This window comes from Diceros bicornis, chromosome 28, assembly GCF_020826845.1.
Source record: "Diceros bicornis minor isolate mBicDic1 chromosome 28, mDicBic1.mat.cur, whole genome shotgun sequence".
Taxonomy (NCBI): domain Eukaryota; kingdom Metazoa; phylum Chordata; class Mammalia; order Perissodactyla; family Rhinocerotidae; genus Diceros; species Diceros bicornis.
This window is the reverse complement of record NC_080767.1, coordinates 20,921,953-20,947,568: the sequence shown is the minus strand read 5'-3', so window position 1 is coordinate 20,947,568 and position 25,616 is coordinate 20,921,953. Positions and strand designations below refer to the sequence as shown.

The following is a 25,616-nucleotide window of genomic DNA, read 5'->3' as shown; positions in this document are numbered from 1 at the left end:
TTATTTTCTGATAGGTAACTGGTAAATTGCTGACTGGACTGCCTAGAGGATTTTTCATTCTCTATCCTTGGTAGTTTTAACAATTTTGCCAGGAGGGGCTTAGCTATGGGTCTCTCTCACCTTTTTTTTGCCTGGAATGCAGTGAGTCCTTTTAATCTGCATACAGATTTTCATTCTGTTCAGGAAAGATTTCATTTTTATAGTCTGATGACATTTTTTCTCATATAGTCTTTCCATCAGAAAAGCAAATGTCAGTAATGTTAGCTAACGTTCTGTCGTCCAAATCCATTATCTATCCTCATTATTTTCATCTCATTTCTTTTGAAAGAGCATTAGGAAGCAAATCTCAAGTTTGTCCTTCGTATTATTGATTTGAGTTTTTTTAAACATCAGTATTGTTCTTTTCTGCTTCCAATGTGGATTTTGATCTGTTATTGTGTTTTTTCCTTCCTTGAAATCCTTTCTAATCTATCTTCCCTTTCATTTTATTCTATTGCCTTTTTCTCTGAACCCATTCCCATTTTAAGATAACTTACTATGGCTGCATAGAAGCAATTCTTCTGTTCAATTATGACAAAGAGAATCCTAAAGTTTTCTTGTTTCTTGCAGAACACTTTCATTTTCAAGTGTTCTGGAAGCTGTTCATTTTCCTTGGTTCAGCATTTTATATGCCTCATTTTGCCATTTTCTCTATACTCATCCTTAAATGTGGTCCTTTCTTCCCAGACCCAGTATTTGTCCTTGGTTATGCTATCTGTCCACTTGAGCGTTTGTCAAATCCCTTTTTTGGACATACAATTAATGGTAAGGAAATGCACCTATTTCCAAGTTCAATTTCTAGTTTAATACTTTTCTATTAAAGGGGCATCCTTTTCCTTCCCATTGCCTGGTCTTCTAGATCTCTGAATCAATACTGTACATGAAAAAAATAAAAATATTTGCATGTTCTGCTACCTAGTTATTTACTGTTTCTTCCCTCACCTAAAGGGTGTTTTTCTCAGAATGCATGATGCCTCTAATTGATCCTCTCTGCTTTCTGCTGCGTTTTAGCCCCAGGATTTGGAATCTTGGACGATATGAAGAGGAGGTGGGGTGAGGAGAAGGAAAAGCGAACTTTTTCACTTCACGATGTGGCAAGTGGTTGAGAAGCAGGATCAGCCAGTTACTTCTCTGGCTCTGAGTTAGGAGACAGACATGGTTGAGGAGAACAAGCATTAAATATCTTTAAAATTTTTTATTTCACACGGCCTCTGTTTCATGAAGTGAAGCCAGAGAAAACATTGAGCTACAACCTGGAAGGTTTTGTCTCAATCCATCTCCATACGCCTCATAAATTGTATCAATTCCTCTAGATTCTAGAATTGAGATCTGGCCTTCTTCTGAGTCTTTATGAGTGTTGTTCTGAGAAGGCAGGAGTTCACTGAGGGCTTCTGCTAGCCAGATGTTGTTCTGCCAGATGCACTTCCATTAATTAATGTTTAAAAATCCAAATCTTTCCAGCTATGATATGAAGGAAAGAGCTCTGGACTAGTTTTCTGGTCCTGAATCTACTATTTATTGTCTGGCTGACCTTAATATCTCTGGGCTTCAATTTCCTTATTAGTAAAAATGAGGGAATTTGACTAGACTATCTCAGAGTTACCTATAACCTAATGCTTTTTACATTTCAAAACAGAAAATAAATGTGCCCTGATAAAGGAAAGAACAGAAAACAAATGACTAAATAAGTGAATTTTGCTATGAAGGTGCTTTAGTCTAAAGATTATAAAAACCCTCTGAAGCCAAAATTTAACATAGGTTAGGAAGTCCTTCACGTTTTAAGCAATGATACCAAAGTCAAAACAGATAGTGTTTAGGGGCCGGCCCTGTGGCGTAGCAGTTAAGTGCGTGCGCTCCACTGCTGGCGGGTTCGGATCTCGGTCGCGCACAGATGCACCGCTTGTCACGCCGTGCTGTGGCGGCATCCCATATAAAGTGGAGGAAGATGGGCACAGATGTTAGCCCAGGGCCAGTCTTCGTCAGCAGAAAGAGGAGGATTGGCATGGATGTTAGCTCAGGGCTGATCTTCCTCACACACACACACACACACACACACACACACACACAAACAAAAAAACAGGTAGAGTTTATAAGGTAGAGTTTATAAACTAGTTGACTTTTATTAGAATAAATTGGCATAACCATCTGCCCTTTAAGGTAGGTAATAGGTAATATAGTTTATTTATTGGATAAAGACAGAAGGTTCTCAGTAGACAGAAAACGTTATATTCACTCATAGAAAACCACCAGGCTTTCCAGGATCTACTGAATCATACCAAGTGACCAATCAATTAGTAAGACAGTACATATAAGGTGTAACACAGCAGGGCTTAGGAAATATTTCCCAAACAAATAGAAACCGTTTTAATTTTTAAAAGCTCTGTGATAAATGGACCTCTGTGGGCCTGAAGAAGAAAGTTTTGTCTAATGGAGTGAGCACTGGACTTGGAGTCAGAAGACCTGGGTTCAAACTTAAGTTCTCCAACCCATTAGCTCTGTGAGACTTTGGGAAGTTTACTTAACTTCTCTGAGCCTTGGTTCTCAATAAGTAAAATGGGAATAATTAGATCTGTCTTGCAGAGCTGTTGTGAGAATTAAATAAGAACATGAGGCAGCTGTGAGAAAGCACTTACCATAGTCAGTGTTAGTCAAATATGAATCTTCTAGAAACCTTTTTCGAACAAATCAGTAACAATAACTATAGTTAAATGCAAATTAATCAAATGAGTTATAGTGACCATGAAGTATTTAGGAGCCCATTCTCATCTCATTGGGGGAGAGGGGTCTATCTAATTGCTATTAATAGTAATGGAAGCAATATGCATCTACATATAATCCAGTGATTGTTTTCGATCTTAATAAATATTTCCTGAAATGATTAATTTCCATATGAGCTGCATTAGATAAATAATAAAGCAGTTTAGTCTGATTCTGATCAACAACTAAACATGGAAAACTTCTCTGGATTTCTTGGACTGTAAAGAACTAGAAGTATTCAAAATCATAATAATAATAGGCAAAATTTGCCAGAAGGATGGGCAGCTTCCCTCAAAGGAATTTTGGGAAATCCTGTGATGTCAGAATACATGGATATAGAATACGTAGGAATTTCCAGAGATAAGTTAGTTTATCATCCCACATGGCCTCCTCTTCTCTCAGCAAGGGAGCTTGGCCTTAGGTCACCACCAATCTCTGCCTCCACTCATGTTTCAGTTAAGGTGAATAATTTATATGGGAAAATACAACAAAGATTTTTACCTAAGAACACTGCAAAAACAACTGAATGTTTTTCTTTTAATACAGAGCATTAAAAATTCACTCCAAGGGGCCGTCCGGTGGCCTAGTGGTAAAGTTTGTGTGCTCCGCTTCAGTGGCTTGAGGTTTGCGGGTTCGGATCCTGGGCACAGACCTACGCACCACTTATCAAACCATGCTGTGGCAGGCATCCCACATATAAAGTACAGGAAGATGGGCACAGATGTTAGCCCAGGGCCAATCTTCCGCAGCAAAAAAAGAGGAGGATTGGCATCGCATGTTAGCTCAGGGCTAATCTTCCTCAGGGGAAGAAAAAAAAAATTCACCCCAAGCAAAAGCATTTAAAGGTATATATAAATTTGAAACAATGTATTCTTTTGTTCAGGGCTGTTTGTTAACAGCTTCTAAATATGTATGGACCTTAACTTAGACTAAATTGGAGCTCATGCAGACAAAATGAGGTAACTCTTCATTGAGGTCTCCACCATTTGCATTTATTAAGCCAAAAGGTTGACTGGTTAATAGCCCCCAAATATTTAACAATCCAGATTTCAATAAAAGCAACAGAGGGATGCATGTTTGATAAGGATAATATTTAAATATTCTGTTTATTTAACTAGTAACAATGTCGTCAGTGTTGGCCTAAACTGAGAAAAATAATCAACATTGTGCTTCCTAGAGATAGCAAAATAATTTTAGAAGTTGTGAAACTTGAAAATTCAAGAAAAATCTTATTCATAAAGAAAGCATTCCAGTATAGTGAGAAGCACTAAATTAGGAGATTCACCATGTGACCTTGAGGAATTAGGAAATCTGCTTCCTAGTTTTGCCACTTCCTAACTCTTCGACCTTGAGGAATTGTGGAGGTGTAACATTGTTCACTTTGGAGATGCTCCATCCCAACGATCCCACTATATCGCTGAGGAAAGTGCGACCAAAATTTGCCGAGTAGTGAAGGCACTCCCAGTCGAGCAATCTTTCTACTACAGCAAGAGGCCGCAGCTTCCACGTGAGGGTTGCTTTGTCCAGATTCTCCTAAGGACTGTCTAGGAACATGCTGAGAGCGTGGCACAGCGCTTGATTAAAATAAAAATCAAAGTAACAGAATTGCACATTTCTTCAAACACCACTTATCAGCCAGGGTGGATTAATACAGCATCTAATCCCAGGTAGCTGGAAAATGCCACATGAGCAAGGAGACCATTGCTTTCACAACTTTGGGTAGGTACTGCCATAACATTCCCCTTTGCAAACACACTCAACAATGGAAAAGCGTTCTCAAGAGCCTCTTACGGTTCCTCTGTTCTTCCTTCACTTGTTTTTGCTCGTATCTGAGGTATCAGGGCTTGGCTGGGGTGGAGGTAGAGTTCATGGGCATATATGTGACCAGATTATCAGTTTGGTTTCCTCTTCAAGTTTAACAGTTTAAGGGAGAGAGAATCTCCATAATGGAAGAAATAAGTGATATAATGCAGGTTAGTTGAATAATATTAATTACTACTATCACCAAAAAGTTGTAACTAAAATAGCTAACATTTATTGCATGCCCATTACGTGCTAGTGTCGCACTAAACTCTTTATATTTAATTGAATCATATCCTGCAAGCTGATGGCCTATCATCTCCGCCAGAATAAAGTTGGAAGGGGAGACCTGCTCGATTCCGGGGAGGAGGGTACCAAGCAAGCAGGGCTCACTTTAGAGCAGATGCAGAAGGTGCTGTGGGCATGAGTTCACACAAAGGACTACTCCAAAGGTCCTCTCGTCACACCTGTAGCACCACCATTCCTGACGCGGAGGCCAGAGGCAACTTGTGCCGGATAACTTGGCGAATTCTGGATATTCATTCCCACTTTTGAGTAAAAAAATCTAAAGATAAGTGAAGAAAATGCTCTTCACCTTCCCCCTTCTTTTCCTGGGATTCTCCTTTCTCCTAGCTTAGGCCAAGAGTAGAAAATCATAGAGTCGCCAGTGGGTAGGGTTTAGAGCTGGCTGGAAAGACAGAACTGCCTTGGCTGAGCACCAGCTGGAACTGGCTACTCTGGCCCCCCTTCAGATCCTCTGAGAAGGGACATGGCCATATAGATGGATAGGTGCTTTGCCATTTTAGCAGGTTTACTAGGCATTTAAATTTAAATGTAAATTTAAAGTGTGTGTGCAGACACACACAGCTCTACACACAGATACATAATAGACAAAGTGACATGTACAATGGGTGGCACAGAGTAGCAATCAATAAATGTCTTCCTCCTCACTCCCATTCCCCAAGGATGCATGAAATGAACTGCATTTAGGATGCTGAGATAAAATTCTTTCTTCCATCAAATATCACTGAAGATTCTCCCTCCTGATTTTTTATTAGAATGATTCACTTCAGAACTCTGGTGATTTATAGTACATCAAATAGATAATAAGCAACAAATCTGAGGCAGAGATGGTTATTCAACTGATGAAAAGCCACTATCAACAGAAAGATTACAACCTCTGGATCACTTATTGCTACTTCTGGAAATATTAAAATCTGAAAAGATCCCAGTGATTCCTAAGGGCAATTTCTTCTTGAATCTATTTAAAATAAAAATGGAGCTTTTGTTTAATTAGGCTACAGGCTCTGCCCAATAGTTCACAGAGATTATATTTCTGTTTAAGTGCAGAACTGACAAGAAAAATGACCATCTGCTTTCCACAAACAAAATATCCTTTGGGTGTTTAGCAAACTAAAGGAAATTGTATCTAATGTTTTGTGTCTCTTTTTAATCAAAACCCTAACATCACCATAGGAAACCACAACATAACAGTATGCAACATCAAGTCATAACACTGATTATTAAATATTACCTGTTATTTATTTACAGATGGGGACATACCAAAATTAATCTATAGTCAGGAAAGACCAACTAGTGAACAAAATCATAAATGGGCAGTAACTAAAAAGGGAACAACATTAAACCTTAAGGCAGCATTGGTTGAGTCTTCTCTGGGAAAGGAAGTATTACATATTTCAGTGACCAGTGAATGATTTTTAAAAACAATTAATTAAAATAAATACTAAAATATTGTTTTCAAAAAAAAATAGGACTGATTTTAGGACTCCTGCAAAGTGAATTTGTACTGGAATTTTAATTTTGGATTAGAAAGCGCACACAGGAACAAAATGGTATAAAGCTGTAGCAGCCTTTCCTCAAATACAAAAGAAAGATCCTAGAAATTATTATGATTAGTCAACACTCTTTGGGCTCCTGTTTCACTTATGGTTTTGCACTCAGAGCAGTTACTGGGAAATTCTGCTGCTGTTTCAATAACGTGTGCTCAGGTTAGATTTTATCTCAGTGACATGATTTCAAACTGCATGAATAACCCGTCACCATGCTCTGATATTACATTATGTCCTTACTGCTGCGTTTGCTTACCTGGTAGGCTGCCAACGTCACCATGTCCCAAGCATTGGTGCCCACCTAAAACGATGACTTTTATTGTGGCTGAAAAAGTCCTACTTTGAGAAAAATATTTCAAACCTCTTTAATCAACACATTTTGGGGTTTGTTTTCTTTGCAGCTTGTTTTGTTAGATTTTCCTGGTTAAGCCTGAAAATTACCTTTAGTTGTTTTACAGATCCAGTGCTATATGCTGACAGAACAACCATAGGACACAAAGAACAGATAAAAAACACTCTAAAAAATGTTCAAATGAAAACAGCTTTCACGTGGTGCTGAGAAATAAAATGTAGGCACTTCTGCTGCAGGAGGTTTTCACATTTTGATCACAGATCGCTTTTCCAAGCCACTTTCACTACCGGAAATCCCCTCATGGTACAAACCATCGAGTTCACTGGAAACCTTGTTCTCACAAACACCTTTTGGCGCATTCATCTTTTTTCATAAAATTGTCTCCATTGACGCAGAGATCAAGTTCCTCCCAGTGCTGAGAGCAGCCGGAGCAGCTCCCTGCCTCTCCCTCAGCATGACTGAGTGTAGCTCCACCATCTTCCATCACACAAGGCTGCTTGCTCTGCAGAACCAAGTTATCCATCAACAAAACATAAAGAAGTGTCAAGTGCAATTTTTCTCCTGGAACTAGTTAATGTGTCTGCCTCTTTTGTTCTAGTTCATTATTGTGAATGTAATTCAACAAAGTGTATTAGTCTTTATAACATTCTAAAGCTACTAGGCTACTGGGATTTTTTTTTAATGACTACTTAAACAGTTTTCCTTTTTTTTTTTTCTTTTTTTTTTGAGAAAATCTGTGCTAAAAAGGCACTAGATAAAATGAACTTCCTCACTCGTGTGTGTATAGCAATTATACATTCTATTAGGTTCTATTAATTTAACGAAGGTGACACACATTTGGATAAAACATCCTAATTATTCAGACTCTTCTACTTCCAGTTAAAAAATTCAAAATCAAAGATATAGCAGGTCACATTGACAGAGACTGCCTGACCATGAAGTCATGGTCATCTCCTGCCTCCTCAGAGCTCTGGCCTTGGCCGCCTGAGGGAGCTCTCACCTATCAGGGTGAGCAGGGTAGTGGCAGACCCAGGGAAGACTCACTGGCAGAAGCTGTGGGAGCCAAGCCTCCTGGATACCTGAGTAAACGAGACGAAGGTGAAGTTCTCACAGTTTTCCAGCTTGACCTTCTTGGCTAAGTTTGGGACAATTCCCCGAAGAGACCGCAGTCCCATCCTCTGTTCCTCATACCACACACTGCCCATGTCAGTGGCCTCCTTCCTGGCGGTAAGGTAGAAAGGAGACTTGGCCTCCATTTGGGTGGGTGGCCGGTGGATGTACATGTACTTGTAGAGGAGGCAGTAAGGGCACTGTTTGTGTCCCCTGGAATGCTCATGGTAGATTTTCCCATGACATATTCTAGTGGAACCACTCCGACTCTCCCGCTTGACACTGTCTGTCCGGGCAAAATAGGGCTGGTTTTGTGGGTCTTTGAGCAGCTCGATGTCACCATACATCAGATCTGCATGCTCCTGCAGCGTCCGCATATTCAGGTATTGGCTGTTGTACTTGACCACAGTGGACAGGAGAGTGATAGGGCTGTCATCCCCTAGACACCCTGTCTGCCACATCTCCTCCTCATCAGAAAAGGAGAAGTAGACGATATTGCGGGAACGGGCACCTGACATCCCTGCCTTACTCAGCACCCACAGCTTCTCCTTGAGTTTCTTGGTGGAAGAATTGAAGGTGCTGCTGGTGATGGAAAAGCCCACACCTGCATTCTTCAGGATACGGTCCAGACCTCGGCGAATGGCATGGAGTGAGGTGGCCAGGAAGTCTGAGCCGTCACTCTTCTTAACGGTGACGTAAAAGTTCTCGAGCAGCTCGTTCAATTTCACTGCAGGGATCTCAAATGAGACAAACACTGAGGTTACACATTTGAGGACACCCAAATGGCCAGACCCCTCCTTCCTTCTCCTAATCCTCACCAGGGGCTGCACTGTGGACAAGACATTTTGCGGCCTCTAGAGGGGTAACTCCTTAGCATGATATAGTGGAAAGGACAGTGAACTTTAAGCTGGAAGATCTAGGTTCCATACTTGGCTCCACTTAATCTCTTTAAACCTCAGTGTTTCAAGCAGCAAAATGAGACATAATAATACCTTCTCAAAGGATTATTGTAATGCTTAAATAAAGAAGTGGACGTGAAAGGGTTTGTAAATAGTAATGAACACATACACATATACATATATATAATAATATATTTTATAATATTATAATAACATTATTATGTTACTATAATAATATATTAATATAATGATAATATATTTATATAATAACAATACAATATTATATTAACATAATAATATTTTAATATTTATTATTATTATTATTATTGGCCTTTGTAACTTTCACTATTCCTCTCTGGAAAGCCCTTTCTTCTTCTCTTTTCTAGCAAATCATTTCCTTCCCTCCCCCTTCAACAAAATTCAACCATTCTCTCTGAAGAATTACTGAGCTAAACTTAAACTCTGAATCATTCCAACATTAATTTCCTTGATATCTGTACATACTGCTTGGTACTGCTGGTACTAAACACGGTGCTGTAGAGAAAGACAACTGACATGTTCACTTTGCATAGCAAGTTAATGCTCCTTGATTTTTTTTTTTAATTTTTTTTTTTATTTATTTTTTTCCCCCAAAGCCCCAGTAGATAGTTGTACATCATAGCTGCACATCCTTCTAGTTGCTGTACATGGGACGTGGCCTCAGCATGGCCGGAGAAGCGGTGCGGCGGTGCGCGCCCGGGATCTGAACCCGGGCCGCCAGCAGTGGAGGGCGCGCACTTAACCACTAAGCCACAGGGCCGGCCCGCTCCTTGATTTTTCACTTGAATTTATCTGGATAGGTCCAGAAATATCTCTGGCTTAATGATCCATAGGGTTTCAATATCAATATTTGTTCAAAGGATATGACAAACTTTATGACTATACTGACAATTAGAGCGAGCTCCTTATTTGGGTAAAGTAGGAGGAGAAGGAAGCTGGTCGGTAAGAAAGCTTTATTTTCAAGAGGGAGCTATCAAGAGAAAACTAGACTTTGCTCATAGTCAATTCAAGCTGAATACATATGCTAGGACAAAAGAAAGTCTCAATAAAAAATGTTTTAAAAGTAGAAACTGTACAAGTAACATTCATTCTTCTAATAGACCTTGGATCAAAGAGAAAATAAAAACTGAATTACAGATGAAAAATGAACCAAACTGAAAACATTACATATCAAAACGCATGAGATGTTGCTAAATATACTTCGACAACATCACAGTCTTGAATGACTTTGGTAGAAAATTTTATTGAAAACAAGGAAATATTATTCAAGTCAAAAAGCTAGAAAAAGGAAACCAAATTCAAAAACAGTAGAGTGAATCAATAAAAATAGAACATAAACTAATGAACTAGAAAAGATATAAATTGAGATAGATAAAAAATGAAAATATGTAATCTTTGAAAAGACCTAGGAAGCTGGCAAACTTCTAGCAGGTCTGTCAGAAAGAGAGAGAGAGAGAGAAAGAGGAAAGGAAATATACATTTAAACAATAGTGAAAATATGAAAAATGTCATATACTTTATGCATATTAATTTGAAAATCTAAATAGCCTGAACAATCTTGTAGCAAAATATAAATTACCAAAGTTGGTTCAATGGAGGTAAAAAATCTGAATAGCCCCAAACAAGAGAGTGAAATGATTGTCAAAGATGTATATTATTCCTAAAGAGGGGCCGGCCTGGTGGCGCAGTGGTTAAGTGCGTGGGCTCCGATTCGATGGCCCGGGGTTCGCAGGTTCGGATAGCGGGGCGCATTGACGCATCACTTGTCAAGCCATGCTGTGGTGGCGTCCCACATAAAGTAGAGAGAGGTGGGCATGGATGTTAGCCCAGGGCCAGTCTTCCTCACAAAAAAAAGAAAAAAAAAGATGTGTATTACTCCTAAAGAGATGGTTTTATGGAATCAGTTCAGCTTTTCTTTTGTATTATTTTATTTAAAAAAATTTAATTATTATTATTTTAACAAGAGAAAATCAAATGAAGTTTAATAACATGTATACATGGCAGAAACCCAGGAAAACTGAGTAACTCCTTCTTTTGTATATCAGCAGTTTTGGAGCATAGGAAAAAGAAAGGTTCTTCATTTTTTTTTCTAAGCCAAATCTGATGGATATTATATCAAACAACCAAGTATATGAATATAAATGTAAACTTCCCTAAGTAAAATATAGGTGGTCTTCCTTTTAACATGGTCTTAGTACCATGTTAAATAAAATGTGTGCACATGAGAACCATGCAAAACGAGGATGTGGCTCTAATATGCACAAGTAGCAATTAACACAGTACCCGGCAAAACAAGGACTGCCTATATTATCAAATCAAATTCAGGACTGCAGGAAAGCAAAACTACATCAAGACAGGTAGGGATTACTGCAGAGCATAAGGATGATTCAATCTTAAATAATTTAATATAATTGACATTCATATAATAAACAGAAATAACATGAACTTGATAATTACTGAAATCATTTGAAAGAATGTGATCTCCATTTCAAATTTTAAAAAGTTCAAATTAGGGGGCCGGCTTGGTGGCATAGTGGTTAAGTTTGCGTGCTCCACTTCAGTGGCCCGGGGTTCCCGGGTTTGGATCCTGGGCGTGGACCTACACAGCGCTAGCGCATCAAGCCATGCTACGGCAGCGTCCCACATACAAAATAGAGGAAGGTTGGCGCAGATGTTAGCTCAGGGACAATCTTCCTCAAGCAAAAAGAGCAAGATTGGCAACAGATTTTAGCTCAGGGCCAATCTTTCTCACCAAAAAAATAAATGAATAAATAAATTTGAAATAAATTTAGATTGGAAGAAAAAAATCCTCTATGATGAAGAGTATTTTACAGATAAGAACTATAAAAATTATATCCAAGACAAAAACATTAGAATATTTTTAATAAAGTCAGGAATAGGATGAGCATGCTGAATATCACTATTATAATAACACTGTGCTGCAGGTTATAGCCAACCAGGTAAGACAAGAAAAAGAAATGAACACACACACACACACACACACACGTATGTATACATGCATATAGGAAAGGAAAAAGACAAGCATAATTGTTTTCTGATAATCTGATTATTGGTGTAGGAAACTCCAAGAGATTCAGGTGAAAAGCCATCAGGAAGAGGAGGGTAGCTGTATACAAAATATACAAAGCAACAGCTTTCTTACATACCAGTAAAAACCAGTTAAAATAACTTCCCAATAACCATAACACCCAAACTCATCTGGTTTCAGATTTTTATGTTGTCGTTTGCAACCCCCTACTTGCAGATGTTAACCTTTCCTTGTATTAATTGGGACTCATCTGGTTGCAAGAGATAGACCAAATTCGAACAAGCCTAGGCAAAGAGGATATCAGAATTAACGGACTCCAAGACCATCAGGAGTCTCTCTGCCTCTCATCTCTGCTTCTCTGTACAGAGGAGCTTTCTTTATATAGCTCAAACCATGGGCACCTAGCACTCCCCCAGGTTTACGTCTCATAGCTTCAGGTATTGGCAAGAGTCCAACTCTCATTTTCAGTAGAAAAAAATCTAAAGGAAGGATTCTGATTGGCGCTCTCCTGATCCAGACAAGTGACCAAAAGGTGAGCCACTGTACTAACATGATGGCTTCTGCAGTAACCATGGAGATTGTAGGAGAGGAACGGTTCCTAAATAAGGGGTGCTGAGCAGCAAGTTATTACCTTAGTGTTTAAAAACAAATAAAACAACTAACCTCTAATAGCTTCCTGTTGCCCTTAGGACAAATTCCAAACTGTTTACCTTGCGTACAAGTCTTCACCATCTGCTTCCACCCTGCGGCAGACTGTTTGCAAAGACAGCCACAATTCATCTCCTCCCTGCTCCCACGCCCCTTTGCACTGTGACTTTGCCACTCCTCCCATCAAGAGGTGGACTCTATTTTCCCACCCTTGGAATCCGGGCTGGCCATGACTTAATTTGACCAATAGAATGTGGCAGAAGTGACAAGGTGTGAACTGCAAGCCTAGGCCTCGAGAGATGCTGCTTTCATCTGCTTTCCTCTTACAGGTTCTTACAGGTTCTGCTTTCATTGTCTTAGTACATTATGTTGTCACGTGAGGAAGCCAGTTAGACCTCACAAACGCATGAAGCAGAGACAAGCTGTCTCCCATCTAATATACAGATGACTGCACCCACCTGAGTACCCCAAGTGAGAACAGTAGAAGAATCACCCAGCTGAGTACAACCCATAGAATCATGAGCAAATAAAATGATAGCTGCTTTAATAAAGCCACTAAGTTTTTTGGTGGTTTGTTATGCAGCAATAGATAACCGGTACACACCCTATTTCTCTAGCCTAATCTGTTCTCTTTGTACTCTGTTTTCCAGACTCACTGAACTTTGTGCCATTCATAGAAACCCACAAGGATTTTTCATGCTCCTAAGTCTTTGCACATGCACTTCCTTGACCTAGAATGCTTTTTCTTCTAACCTTCTCTATTTGGAAAATTTATATTCAATTATTTCATATCTAGCTCAAATTCTGCTTATATAAAGGCTTCTCCAGCTTTCCTAAGCAAAGTTACTCTCTCACCTGAGATCCTATCTCATCCATAATAAAATTTAAATTTTATTTAATAAAATGGCCCTATCCATATTGCACAGTCTTTTTCTACTTATATGTCTGTCCCTCAAAGTGAACTGAAAGCTCCCTGAAGGCAAGAACTACATCTTATACATGACTGAGTCTCCAACACATACCAGAAGGCCTGAAATATATCACTGATACCCAATGAACTGATAAATGTGGGCTAAATCAATGAAATAACCTCGGAGTCAGGAGAACCAAGCTGACTTAGGCTGCAGAACATTTTTCTTGATTTACACAGAATACCACAAGTTTCAAAGTAAAATCATAGCAAAAGCAATTCCTAGAGAAATGTCAAGTCACAAAATTTATATTGTTTGCACACAAGAAACCATTCATTCTGGCCCATGCTGGCTGCCTCCTTAGTTTTCTCAGACTGAGTTTCAGTTGGTGATTATTCCTCCAGGTTACCAAGGTCTTCAATTTGTTACAAAGACATTGCAAGAACTGTTTTCCTTCCATATCCACTCTGAACAGATTTACCATGTCAAAATTCACCATGGATTATAAACTTGGCTTCCTTGATGAAAAATAATCAAAGAGGGGGCCAGCCCCGTGGCTTAGCGGTTAAGTGCATGCGCTCCACTACTGGCGGCCCGAGTTTGGATCCTGGGCACGCACTGACGCACCACTTGTGCGGCCATGCTGAGGCGGCGTCCCACATACAGCAACTAGAAGGATATGCAACTATGACATACAACTATCCCCTGTGGCTTTGGGGAGAAAAAGGGAAAAAAAGGAGGAGGATTGGCAGTAGATGTTAGCTCAGGGCCAATCTTCCTCAGCAAAAAAAAAAAAAAAGGAGGATTGGCATGGATGTTAGCTCAGGGCTGATCTTCCTCACCAAAAAAGAAAAAGAGTAAAAGCTTTACTTCAAAAAGTAAATAAATAACCAAAGAAAATTAAGAGCTCAGTCATGAGGTGAATGACTCCAGGTGGGAAAGAACAAAATAAAAAAATTGACCTGTCTGGCAAATTCCAAAGTTCTGGAACGACATAGTAATCCTTGACACTTGAAAGAGTTAAAAGACAAGCAAAGCCAAGAGTTACTTTTGGGGAATGTCTCCAACTCCCCTTCATGATAATCTTGTCTAGGGGGATGGAGAAAACGCTTATGAACTACAAGTACTCTTATAGGAAAACAAAACGAATCTTGAAGTAACCACTGCTGACAACAAAAATGACTTACTTTATTCAGCAAGATAGGTACTGAACTTTAAAATGCTCTATTTTCTAAGTGAGTCTAAGGAATATATAAGTTGATGAAACAGCAACCTTGAGGGAGATGGATCAGTGAGGATTAGGCCACATTTGTGAAGAAAACATACTATGTGGATCACATATAGTAGATCATAGAGTGATCACCGCGTGAGACTGGCAGTGTACACTCTGCTTATTTAGATGACATTTTGAAGTCTGATTTGACTCCTTGCTTTCTTTCTTGAACAAACAACTATATTTGAGGATCACCAGCTGCCAAACCATGATCAAGAGTTGTTACCTCCCTTGTCTCCTGCCAGGTATGTCTATCTTTAAAGACATATCTAGACTAAAAATATCTTGCATTGAGACCAAGAAAGTGAGATTAAAGAGCATGGGCCTTGATGCCACAATTCCTTCTTTTAACTAAATATTGGCTAATTCTCTAAGATTTTGGCCTGTTTCTTAAGATTTTATCATTAAAAAGATTTAATTTGAGTGGCTCATGTGAGTAGATTACAGAGGATTGAAATATATCTTCTTCCTCACTCATTATTCCTCTAGATAACACAAGGGAAACTAAGAAATATTAGTACCTAGAAGTGGTGATAAGGCACACTCTACTGGACGGTTGGGACATTTTCACCACCTGGGATGTATATGTTATCTAAGCCATAGAGGGTGTGGAGAAATGAGACTCTTCATGGATTCCTGCATGGAAATGTAAAGGGTTCCAGTAACAGACAACTGTCTTCATAGTGACTTCACAAAGTCTGGAAGACAAGACCCTCTGGCCTAGAAAGGTTAAGGTCAGTGGAGATGAAGAAATGGTGATGGGGGTCTATAAGAATAAGTGAATTTTAAAACTATTATTAATAAAAGTGAAATAGTTACATTTTTATTGATTTACTTGAGTTTTTTATTGTGGTAAAATATACCAAACATAAAATTTACCATCTTAACGATTTATAAGTGTACAATTCAGTGGCATTAAGTACATTCACAATGTTGTGCAACCACCACCACTATTTATTTCTAGAATTTTTTCATCATTCTAAACAGCAACTGTACTGTACTGTACTCATCAAACAATAACTCCACATCTTCTCCTCCCCTCAGCGCCTAGTAACCTCTATTATACTTTGTCTCTATGAACTTGCCTATTCTAGGTACCTTACATAAGTGGAATCACACATATTTGTTCATTTGTCTCTGACACTTCACTTAGCATAACATTTTCAAGGTTGATCCACGCTGTAAGCATGTATCAGTATTTCATTTCTTTTTATTGCAAAATAATATTCCATTATATGGATATGCCACATTTGTTTATCCATTCATCTGTTGATGGACATTTGGGTTGTTTCTACATTTTGGCTATTGTAAATAATGCTACAACGAATATTTGTGTGCAAGTGCTTGTATAGATATATGTTTTTAATTTTCTTGGGTATATGCCTAGGAGTGGAATGGCTGGGTGATAGATTAACTCTATGTTTAATTTTTGGGGAATTTCTAGACTGTTTCCAAAGCAGCTGTATCATTTTATATTCCCACCAGAAGTGTATGAGGGTTCCAATTTTTCTATATCCTCATCAATACTTGTTATTATCCATTAAAAAAAAAATTTTTTTTTTTTTTTTAAATTCTGGTCTTCCTACTGGATGTAAAGTGGAATGTATGTGGTTTTGATTTGCATTTCCCTGATGTCTAAAGAAGTTGAGCATCTTTTCATGTGCTTATTGGCCAGTTATTTATCCTCATAACTGTTTAATGTCTTTGTCTACTAATTCTAAAATCTGTGTCAGTTCTGGGTTGGTTTTGATTGATTCATTCTTTAAGGGATATATCTTCCTGCTTCTTTGCATGTCTGATAATTTTTGTTTAGTTGCCAGACATTGTGAATTTTAGTTCTCGGATTCTGGATATTCATATATTCCTAGAAATATTCTTAAGCTTCATTCTGGGACACAGTTAAGTTACTTGAAGACTCTTTGGTCCTTCTGGGTTTCGGTCTTGCCTTTTTATTTTTTTACTTTTTCAAAAATTGAGATATAATTCACATACAACATTGTATTAGTTTTAGGTGTACAAAATAATGATTTGATATTTGTATATATTGCAAAATGAACACCACAATAAGTCTAGCTAACATCCATCCCCACACATAGTTAAAGATGTTTTTTCTTGTAATGAGAACTTTTAAGATTTACTCTCTTAGCAACTTTCAAATATAGAATACAGGACTATTAACTATGGTCACCAGGCTGTACACTACATCACTAGGTCTTTTGACCACCTTCACCCATTTTGCTACTCCCTCCCCCTGCCTCTAGCAACCACCAATCTGTTCTCTGAATCTATGAGTTCAGTTTTTTGCTTTTTTTTAGATTACACATATAAGTGAGACCATACAATATCTGTCTTTCTCTGTCTGATTTATTTCACTTAGCATAATGCCCTTAAGGTCCACCCATGTTGTTGCAAATGGCAAGATTTCCTTCTTTTTTATGGCTGAATAATATTCCTGTGTGTGTGTGTGTGTGTGTGTGTGTGTGTGTGTGTGTATGTTTTCTTTATCCATTCATCCATCTATGGACACTTAAGTTGCCTCCATGTCTTGGCTATTGTAAATAATGCTGCAATGAACACAGGGGTGCATATATCTTTTTGAGTTAGTGTTTTCATTTCAATTATGACCTCTATTTGCAAGACCTTTAAATTTATACTTCCAGCTTTAACATTTCTCCCATGTTTTAAATCCCACATCCCCAACTGCTTATTGGACATAACCATCTGGTGGACATCTATATGATTTAGACGCAAGATATCCAGATCAAAATACAACATCTTTCTGTTTTGTCCCTACACGTCCAAGAATTATTTCCTTCCATTCACAAACCTCTAAACATTTCCAGTTGGAAGAGATTATAAGGGCTCATTTTATAACTGGGGAAATTGAGGACCAAGGGTATTAAATTCTCTAAAATATCACTTTCATTACGTTCCTTCCCATTCAAAAAACTTCGGTGGTTTCCCTTTGCCTAACCCTTCAGACAGTTGTAGATCTTAGGTTAAGAGTGTCCTCCCTATTTTGATAGTCCCTTCCCTGCTGTGCCTGCAATAATCTTGCAAACAAAGTCTCTCTTTACAAACAAAGCAAACAATGGTCTCCCAATATTCACAAGATTTTAGCTTAGCCTTTAAGGGTTATCAAAATCTAGCTTTACAGTCCACTGTTCCCATATACGAAGCCTCAGCTGCAGGCAATTGAGTCTACCCCTTCAAATTTTACTCTTCCTAACATCACTCAGCCTAGAAGACTCTTTTCTTCACCCAATTCTACTGAAATTCTACCTCTCTCTCAAAATACAGCTTAAATATCAGTCCCTTCACTTGTCTCACAAAAATGAAATTCATCCATGTGAATTTTTTGGCATTTCTGATCTGTAAATTCATAGAACACTTATTAAATTCTGGTTTGTACTGTGGATATTTTTCTTTCTATTTTATGTTCTTTCGAAGTTTCCCCAGGCAGAAAGCACCTGTTCTGGGTTCCCCACAATGCTTAGCACAGTGCCTGGCTCTTGGAAGCTCAGTGAAGGCGGCTGAAAGCAGAGGTAAACTTAAAAGTTTCTTACCTTGGTGATGTCCATGTGCTCTTTGAGCCCGTTGGTCATGCACCAATATCGCCACACATTCAGGGCATACCGCGTGGCTTTGGTAGTATTTGGGCTTACTGCACTGGTACACAGATCATTCAAGTCATCATTAATATTAAATACAGGAAATTTGTTGAGCTTAGTAGAATAGGCTAGAAACAAAAACAATAAAAGGCATTAAAATAATTTGCCATTCCCTTCTTCAGAGAATTACGTCTTGGGATCACGTTAAATAACAGAAAATTCCCATGAGATAACACTTTAAAAAATGAAATTTCTATCAAGTATACACATATTAGAACAAATAAAGTAGGAAACAATATTTCTAGCATGAAATCAATGCAGTAACCTCGCATTTAATCCCAACAATTTTGCCATATTTACTAACTGATGCACTAATGCAGGCATTCCAATAACAGAAGGAAAAAAACTGAAGGCAGAAAAACACAGAATGTTCTATCTAAAATTTTCACTGGAAAAAGATAGCATTTCTATTAACAACAACAAAAATATAAAAAGAAAGAAGGAAAGACAAGTTACATATCCTTTCTCTTTACCCTCAGCACATGAAAAGCTGTTATTTCTATGTAATACATAGTCTCAAATGTCTTATGTGTCATCCTGAAGAGGCTTAAATTAAATGGTATTAGCATATTTCTTTAATTATTTTCACAAATTCATAGAGAGATATTTAAACCCTGACTCCACATCCCATCAGCTAGCTTAGAATCAGAATGAAAGGTCAACTGAGAATAATATTAGGCGAAAGAAGGAGGAATGCTCCAGGGAGGCTCACACTGTTTTAGAGGAGAAGGAACAGATTTTATTTTTATTTACATATTATTTTGTGTGTGTGGGTATATGCTTTTTTCTTTTTCTTTTTTAAAATTTATTTTATTGAGGTCATATTGGTTTATAAGAGGAAACAGATTTTAAACTGCAATTGCCAAATTACTTCAGATGAAGACTGGTTTTCCTCAATGTGTCTATTTTAAGTATTGGTTGCCAAAGAGATAACCAATTCCATAACCATGAGCTGGCCTTTCTTCACACTGTGTGATCTACTAAAACCAGGCTTCAACTGTTCAAACTGTTGTCTTTGGATAGAAGAAAAATATCTAGGTAAACCACCTCAAAGTAAAAACAATGCCAACCTGTACTTTATCTAATGGTTCTGACCCTCTCGGGAATGTTTCTGTATTCAAACAAGGCACTAAAAGGCTGGGAAATAGCAAAATGAAAAGTTAATGTAATTACCAAGGTGACCTGCAAATTGGCTTCACTTTACCTAACTCACCTCACCTCTCATGGCTCCCACAGAGGAACTCCAAACCACAGCCTCCTGTTGTCCCCAACATCCGCCTGCGCCCAGGACACCGACAACACACCTTCCCCAAGCTGAGCCTGAGAAATCTCACATGGTCTTCGTGCCAATAAAATAGTGTCTGTTTTTCAATTCCAATTCCAAACTCACGTCTACATAATCTTCCTCCACTAACCCAACTCCCTTATTCTCTCCTTCAGTATGTGTCTCACATTCGCTTTACTCTTCCTTAGAACTGTGATCTAATTGTGTCCACAAGATCTCTTCAAATGGTTTGTATTCACCCTTTAAGTCTGCTGTTGAACTGAATATACAATCTGCTTTAATAAATGCTCACAGCAAAAGAGGCATAACCAACGCTAGAAATGCTATCCAAAGCAACTGAGTCATGTAGGTATATCACTCATCACCGTTATAAACTGAGATAACTCATATTATTTCTGGGACTTGCCTGATATTAATGAAAGGATTCTACTATAAAATTTATTATTCTTACATTTAGCACAAATTGAATGTTTACTATATGCCAAGAGTTATATAAATTATCTGTAATCTCTGAGCAACCCTATTGTTATACCTATTTTACAGAAAAGGAAACTGAACCTCATACTTTTAGTAACTTCATACATCACTCATCCAATATTTACTAAGGTAACCTCTCCGTGCCAGGCACTGTGCTGTCAAGTCATGGAGTTAGCGAGGGCTAGAGCCAGGGTTTGGGCCTGGGTCCCGCTGACTCTGTGCTCTGGTCACTACAGCAAAGGAATCAGGTGCTACAGTGATAAAGTGTTCAGTAAAGAACGCAATTTAGAGGGGGCCGGCCCATGGTGTAGTGGCAGCCTGGGATTCGAAGGTTTGGATCCTGGGCGTGGACCTACACACCACTCATCAAGCCATGCTGTGGTGGCGTCCCACATGCAAAACAGAGTAAGACTGGCAGACAAGTTAGCTCAGGGACAATCTTCGTGAAGCAAAAAGAGAAAACAGGCAACAGATTTTAGCTCACAGCCCATCTTCTTCACACACACACAAAAAAGAATGCAATTTAGATGTTAGTGACTTGTGCTTATGAAAAATATCCTGGCCCGTCAAATTTACGATTAACCTCCAGTGAACTAAGTCTGATTTATTTAGACAACCACTATAGTTTCACCAATTTTTTTTTTTTGAGGATGATTAGCCCTGAGCTAACACCTGTTGCCAATCCTCCTCTTTTTTGCTGAGGAAGATTGGCCCTGGGCTAACATCCCTGCCCATCTTCCTCTACTTTATGTGGGATGCCTGCCAGTGTGGCCTGATGAGTGGTGCACAGGTCTGTGAACCCTGGGCTGCCAGAAGCAGTGCGTTAACCTAACCACTACGCCACCAGGCCGGCCCCACCCATTTTTTTTAATAACAAAGAAGTGATTTATTTGCAACACAGCCCAGTCCCCAGCACTTCAACACAGCATAGGAGTAGAAAAGAGTCACACTGCAAGACAGGAGGATTGAGTTTAATTAACACATCAAACAATTACATGGCCTTAAACAATTTCATTTTTATCACAGGACAGAGACAGTACACTGAAAATGGAAACCAAAATCCTAGTACATAGAGAAACAGCTAAAGAACACTTGTATGCTTACATAACGGGAAAGAAATTGTGTGGAAAATGATTAAATTACACATACGGTTCCTTCATGATTGTATTTAAGGATTAAATTATATATACTTTATAAACTGCTTTTTAAAATTTTTGAGTAGAAGTTGTAGTGTCATAGTGCTGAGGAAATTTTTAGGAGACTATATTGATGGAGAAACAAACAAAAGCAAGAACTTATAACTGAATAGAGACAAAAGGGGGGACTCCTAAAGAGGGATTTGAATTTCTTTTCCACTAGAGAAAAGGCAAGCTCCGAGCTCAAAGTTAGGCAGAGCTGGCTGTGGGGATGGACGCCGGGGCCATGGTAGTGTAATCTAAGGACGGCCAGATCTGAACAGTTATCCTGCTCTCTATCCATGGCTACCGCTTACAGCATGTACAGCACAGCTGTGGCAAGCAACGAGTGTAAAGTGGGGGAAACCTACTGGGGAAAGCTACCCAGAGGGTCAGAGAGAGAAAGGGGGCATTGCCTCACCCAACTCTGGGCAGCCCCACTGGACACAGAGAAGGAAAAAGGAAAGGAGCTACAAAAAGCAGGAATCCCTGAACGCACACCATCTTCTCAGGTAATGCCTTCCCTGTGTCTACATTTGAGAGTTCCTCGCTTCCCAGCTTGTTTTCAGCTTATACACCCTGAAGGGAAGCCTATTCATTTTAAAATGTGAGCACACAAACAAGCATCACCTGGCAATGGGGGAGTTACCAAGTGTAGCATGGAAGTTACCAAGTTACACAAGCAGAGCAACTAATTCCACATTCCTCCTCTCCCCCGTAAAATAGAGTTAATTCAGAAAACCAAAGGAAAAATTAAAAGATCACAAATACATCATCACATGGATTTGAGAGGATAACGCATTCTTAAAACAAGAACAGCTTTCACTGGAAAAGAAAAAATAGGAGAACAAGAAAGATCCTGGAAATTTAAAATGATTGAAAAAGCATATTTAAAAAATACTGTAGAAGAGGTGAGTTATTTAGAGAGAGCATGGCTAAAAGACAAATTAGTGATCTGGAAGGAATTTTCACTGAAGGGCAGGCAAAGTAATAAAAATTTAAAATTATGAAGGTGAAGTTAAGAGGCATGGAAGACAGATCCAGGAGATTTCAAGTCCATCTTAAAAGAATTCAAAAGAAAAAATTATAAGAGGATAGGACAAAATAAATAAGAAGTAATTATATGAAAAGTTCCATTAATCAAAGAAAGATTCAATCTTTAGGGTGTTAAGATTCATGAACTGTCAAACAGACATACTAAAAGAAGACACATATAAACATATCTTGGTGAAATTTCCAAAGTTTATGAACAAAAAGAAAATTCTATAATCTTTCTGGTAGGGGAAAAAAGCCATCAACGTAGTAATAAGAATCAGATTTCTCATTTGTAACATCAAATGCTAAAAAATGACTCAGTCTTCTCAGAGTTGTGAGGGAAAAGGACTGTAAATGAAGAATTCTATTACTTAGCTAAAGAATCATTCAAGTGCTAGGGCAAAATAAAGACATTTTCAATCATAAAGAAGTAGCATCCAAACACTCTTTCTTTAAAAAAAATATGAGTCACGAATATTTGCTAACAAAATGAAAAATGAATTAAAGAAAGGGGAAGATATCAGGTACAAGATATAGTGAGGAGCAAAGAATTTATTAATAACATTAAATAATGTGGCAATTAAGCTTAACAACTGTTTCAGAAAGGACTGTGAAAACAGATGAGGCATGATGGAACAAATTCTTGAACCAAAATTCCCCATGATTTCAATAAAATATGGAGAAAGAAGAGGGGAGATATAAAAAATATGATTGAGGCCTCATCCTGTTTAGGAAGGGTAGGGAGCAAAAAGGAAAACAAGAAAGAGGAAATTACCAATGTAATTTTTTACACAAAAAAGTGTTTAAATCTGTTAAAAACAAAACATAAGAGAAACTACCATTAGAATGGATATAGGATTTTCAAAAAAGAGAGTAAATAAAGGAATAACAGTAGAAAAAGAATTAAACAAAAACAAAAATCCAACATCTGCAATCTATCTAGCAAAATTCAGGACAAGTTAACGAAAGAAATGAAGAACTTAGAAAGCAAGCATGATGCATAGAAAACTTAAAATGATAGCAAGAGCACTTCCACTTAGGGCTATGACGAAGTAGCTGGTATTATACTATCCTTCTGGTGAGAATAAAGCTAGATAAAATGCATTAGAAAACAACCAAAGTGGAACTCAGCAAAATCCTCAAGAAAAGGGAAATGCACAGAGGTGAGTCCTCCACTGATCACCATGTATTCCTCTTCGAGCATTTGCTGCGTTGCAGTACAGGACACAGCCCAAGCAGAAAGGAGCAGCCTGAGGTCTACAGCAATCTCAATGGGATAGGTATACAAATATTCAAGCACAGGGCTAATAAGCCACCAGTACTTGAGAAACTGAGATCCTGGAGGAAGAGAACCACAGAAAAGTGAGCCAACATTCTGCATGCAATTTGCCTTCCAGGGATTGCTGACTCCTAAGCTAAACATGCAGAGGCAAGATGCAGAGAAACCAAGTAGAAAGGAGAAATCACTCAGGAGCAATTTCATGGCACTGAGGAATTAAGAATAGTAATTCAGGGCCTTCCAAGAGGAGCAGCCTTGGTAACAATCCAGGCTTTCATTTGAAACGCAGAAAGGGCTTAACTGTAAGAGTAAGAGAAACTGGAAATAGAACAGTCTCAACTGCACTAAGGTGATCTGCCTACCTTATTTGGCAGCTAGCAGGAATCTAAATCCTCTCTGGAAGAAGACAACATCTTCAATAAGTTTTCATACACAATCAATAACAAGTTAACAGGCATACCATAAAATAAGACCAAATGAATGAAAAACAAGAGAAAAATCAGGCAATATAAACAGATATGATAATCCAGATTATTGATGATAATCCAGATTATTGGAGTTGTCAGACATGGACTTTAAAATAATTTTAATATGTTCAAGAAAACAAGGAAAAGAGAGAGTTTTACTAGAGCGTTGGAATCTATTTAAAAAGTGGAAATTCTAGGATTCTCTCCCATTTTTTCTCTTCTTCCCCTTCCCTTCCTCTCTTCCCTCTTCTTCCTGAACTATCCAGTTTCAAAGCTGTTGGTGAGACAGAGCAAAGTAGATATTCGTACTGAAGTATGTGTGTTGGAGGAGCTGTGATGGCCTAGAGTGAGATGTGAAGCCTGAAATGGGTAAAGAGGATATCTGCATAGGGGTGTAGGAGACTGATCAGAGCAGGAAATATATTTCAGTAGGGGGGCAATCTGATAAATGGTAACAGAGCTTGAACTGGGAGAGAAAGGGATAATTCGGCACATGTGTGTGGTGATGGGTTGTAATTACTATTTGGGTGGTGAACATGATGTAATCTATGCAGAAATAGAAGTATAATGATGTACACCTGAAATTTATACAATGTTATAAACCAATGTTACTGCAATAAACAAAAAACTAAAAAATTAAAAAAAAAAAAAAAAGCATCCAATGGAGGGGTAGCCATCTATCCTTGAGTGGATAAGGAGGACATCTGTGTGTATGCGGGAGGCAGACCACAGCTAGGTGTCAGGGCCGAAGCAAGTAAGGAAAATCAAAGAAAGACAAAGGAACAGGATATAACTAAACATAATACATGATTCTGAATTGGATCCATTCCCAATAAAGGATACTATTGGGGCAAGTGGCAAAACTTCAGTGAGAACAGATGGTAATAATGCATCTTTATTAATTTCCTAATTTTGATGGTTATACTGTGGTTATGTAGGAGAATGTCCTTGTTTGTAGGAAAATCATAAAAATCACTTGGAGGTGATGAGGCATGAGGTTGCAACTTAATTTCAAAATAGCTTAAGAAAAAAAATGTTCTCTGTAATACACTTGCAACGTTTTTTACTTTGAGATTGTTTCAAAATTTTAAAAATTACTAAAATACAATAATGAATTAAGAATTCAATAGATAGGGTAACAAGCTGATGTAACAGAAGAGAAGATTTGTGACTGAAAGTGAAGTCAATAGAAAATATACAAATTGAAGCAGAGAAAAGAATAAAGAAAACAGAAACAAGTATAACATACAGGACACAGTGGAAATGTGTAACATATTCATAAGTAGAGTCTCAGAAAGAGGAGAGAAAGGGGAAGAAGCAATATTTAAAGAATACTGGATGAGAATTATCAAAAATAAAATACACCAATCTACAGATTCAAGCAGCTTTATAAACCAAGCAAAATAAATACAAGGAAAATAAAACCGAGGTACATTATAGTAAGAACACTGAAAACAAAAGACAAAGAGAAAATCCTAAAAGAAACTGGAAGAGGGGCCG

At 38.2% G+C, this 25,616-nt stretch overlaps 1 protein-coding gene across 3 annotated transcripts in view; it reads right to left on the bottom strand.

The window, feature by feature from the left end:
• Window positions 1-2,134: 2,134 nt before the first annotated feature.
• Window positions 2,135-25,616, bottom strand: part of KIAA1958 (KIAA1958 ortholog) — a 309,540-nt gene continuing 286,058 nt past the window's right edge. For 2 of the 3 annotated variants that reach the window (XM_058523785.1, XM_058523784.1), the window contains 2 exons: window positions 18,294-18,466; window positions 2,135-8,645 (listed from right to left, as the gene is read on the bottom strand). In XM_058523785.1, the coding sequence (XP_058379768.1) occupies window positions 7,839-8,645; window positions 18,294-18,466 (980 nt within the window). In that variant the 3' untranslated portion in view covers window positions 2,135-7,838. Of the gene's footprint in view, window positions 8,646-18,293; window positions 18,467-25,616 lie in introns of those variants that run through there. The other variant, XM_058523783.1, reaches the window with a different exon arrangement.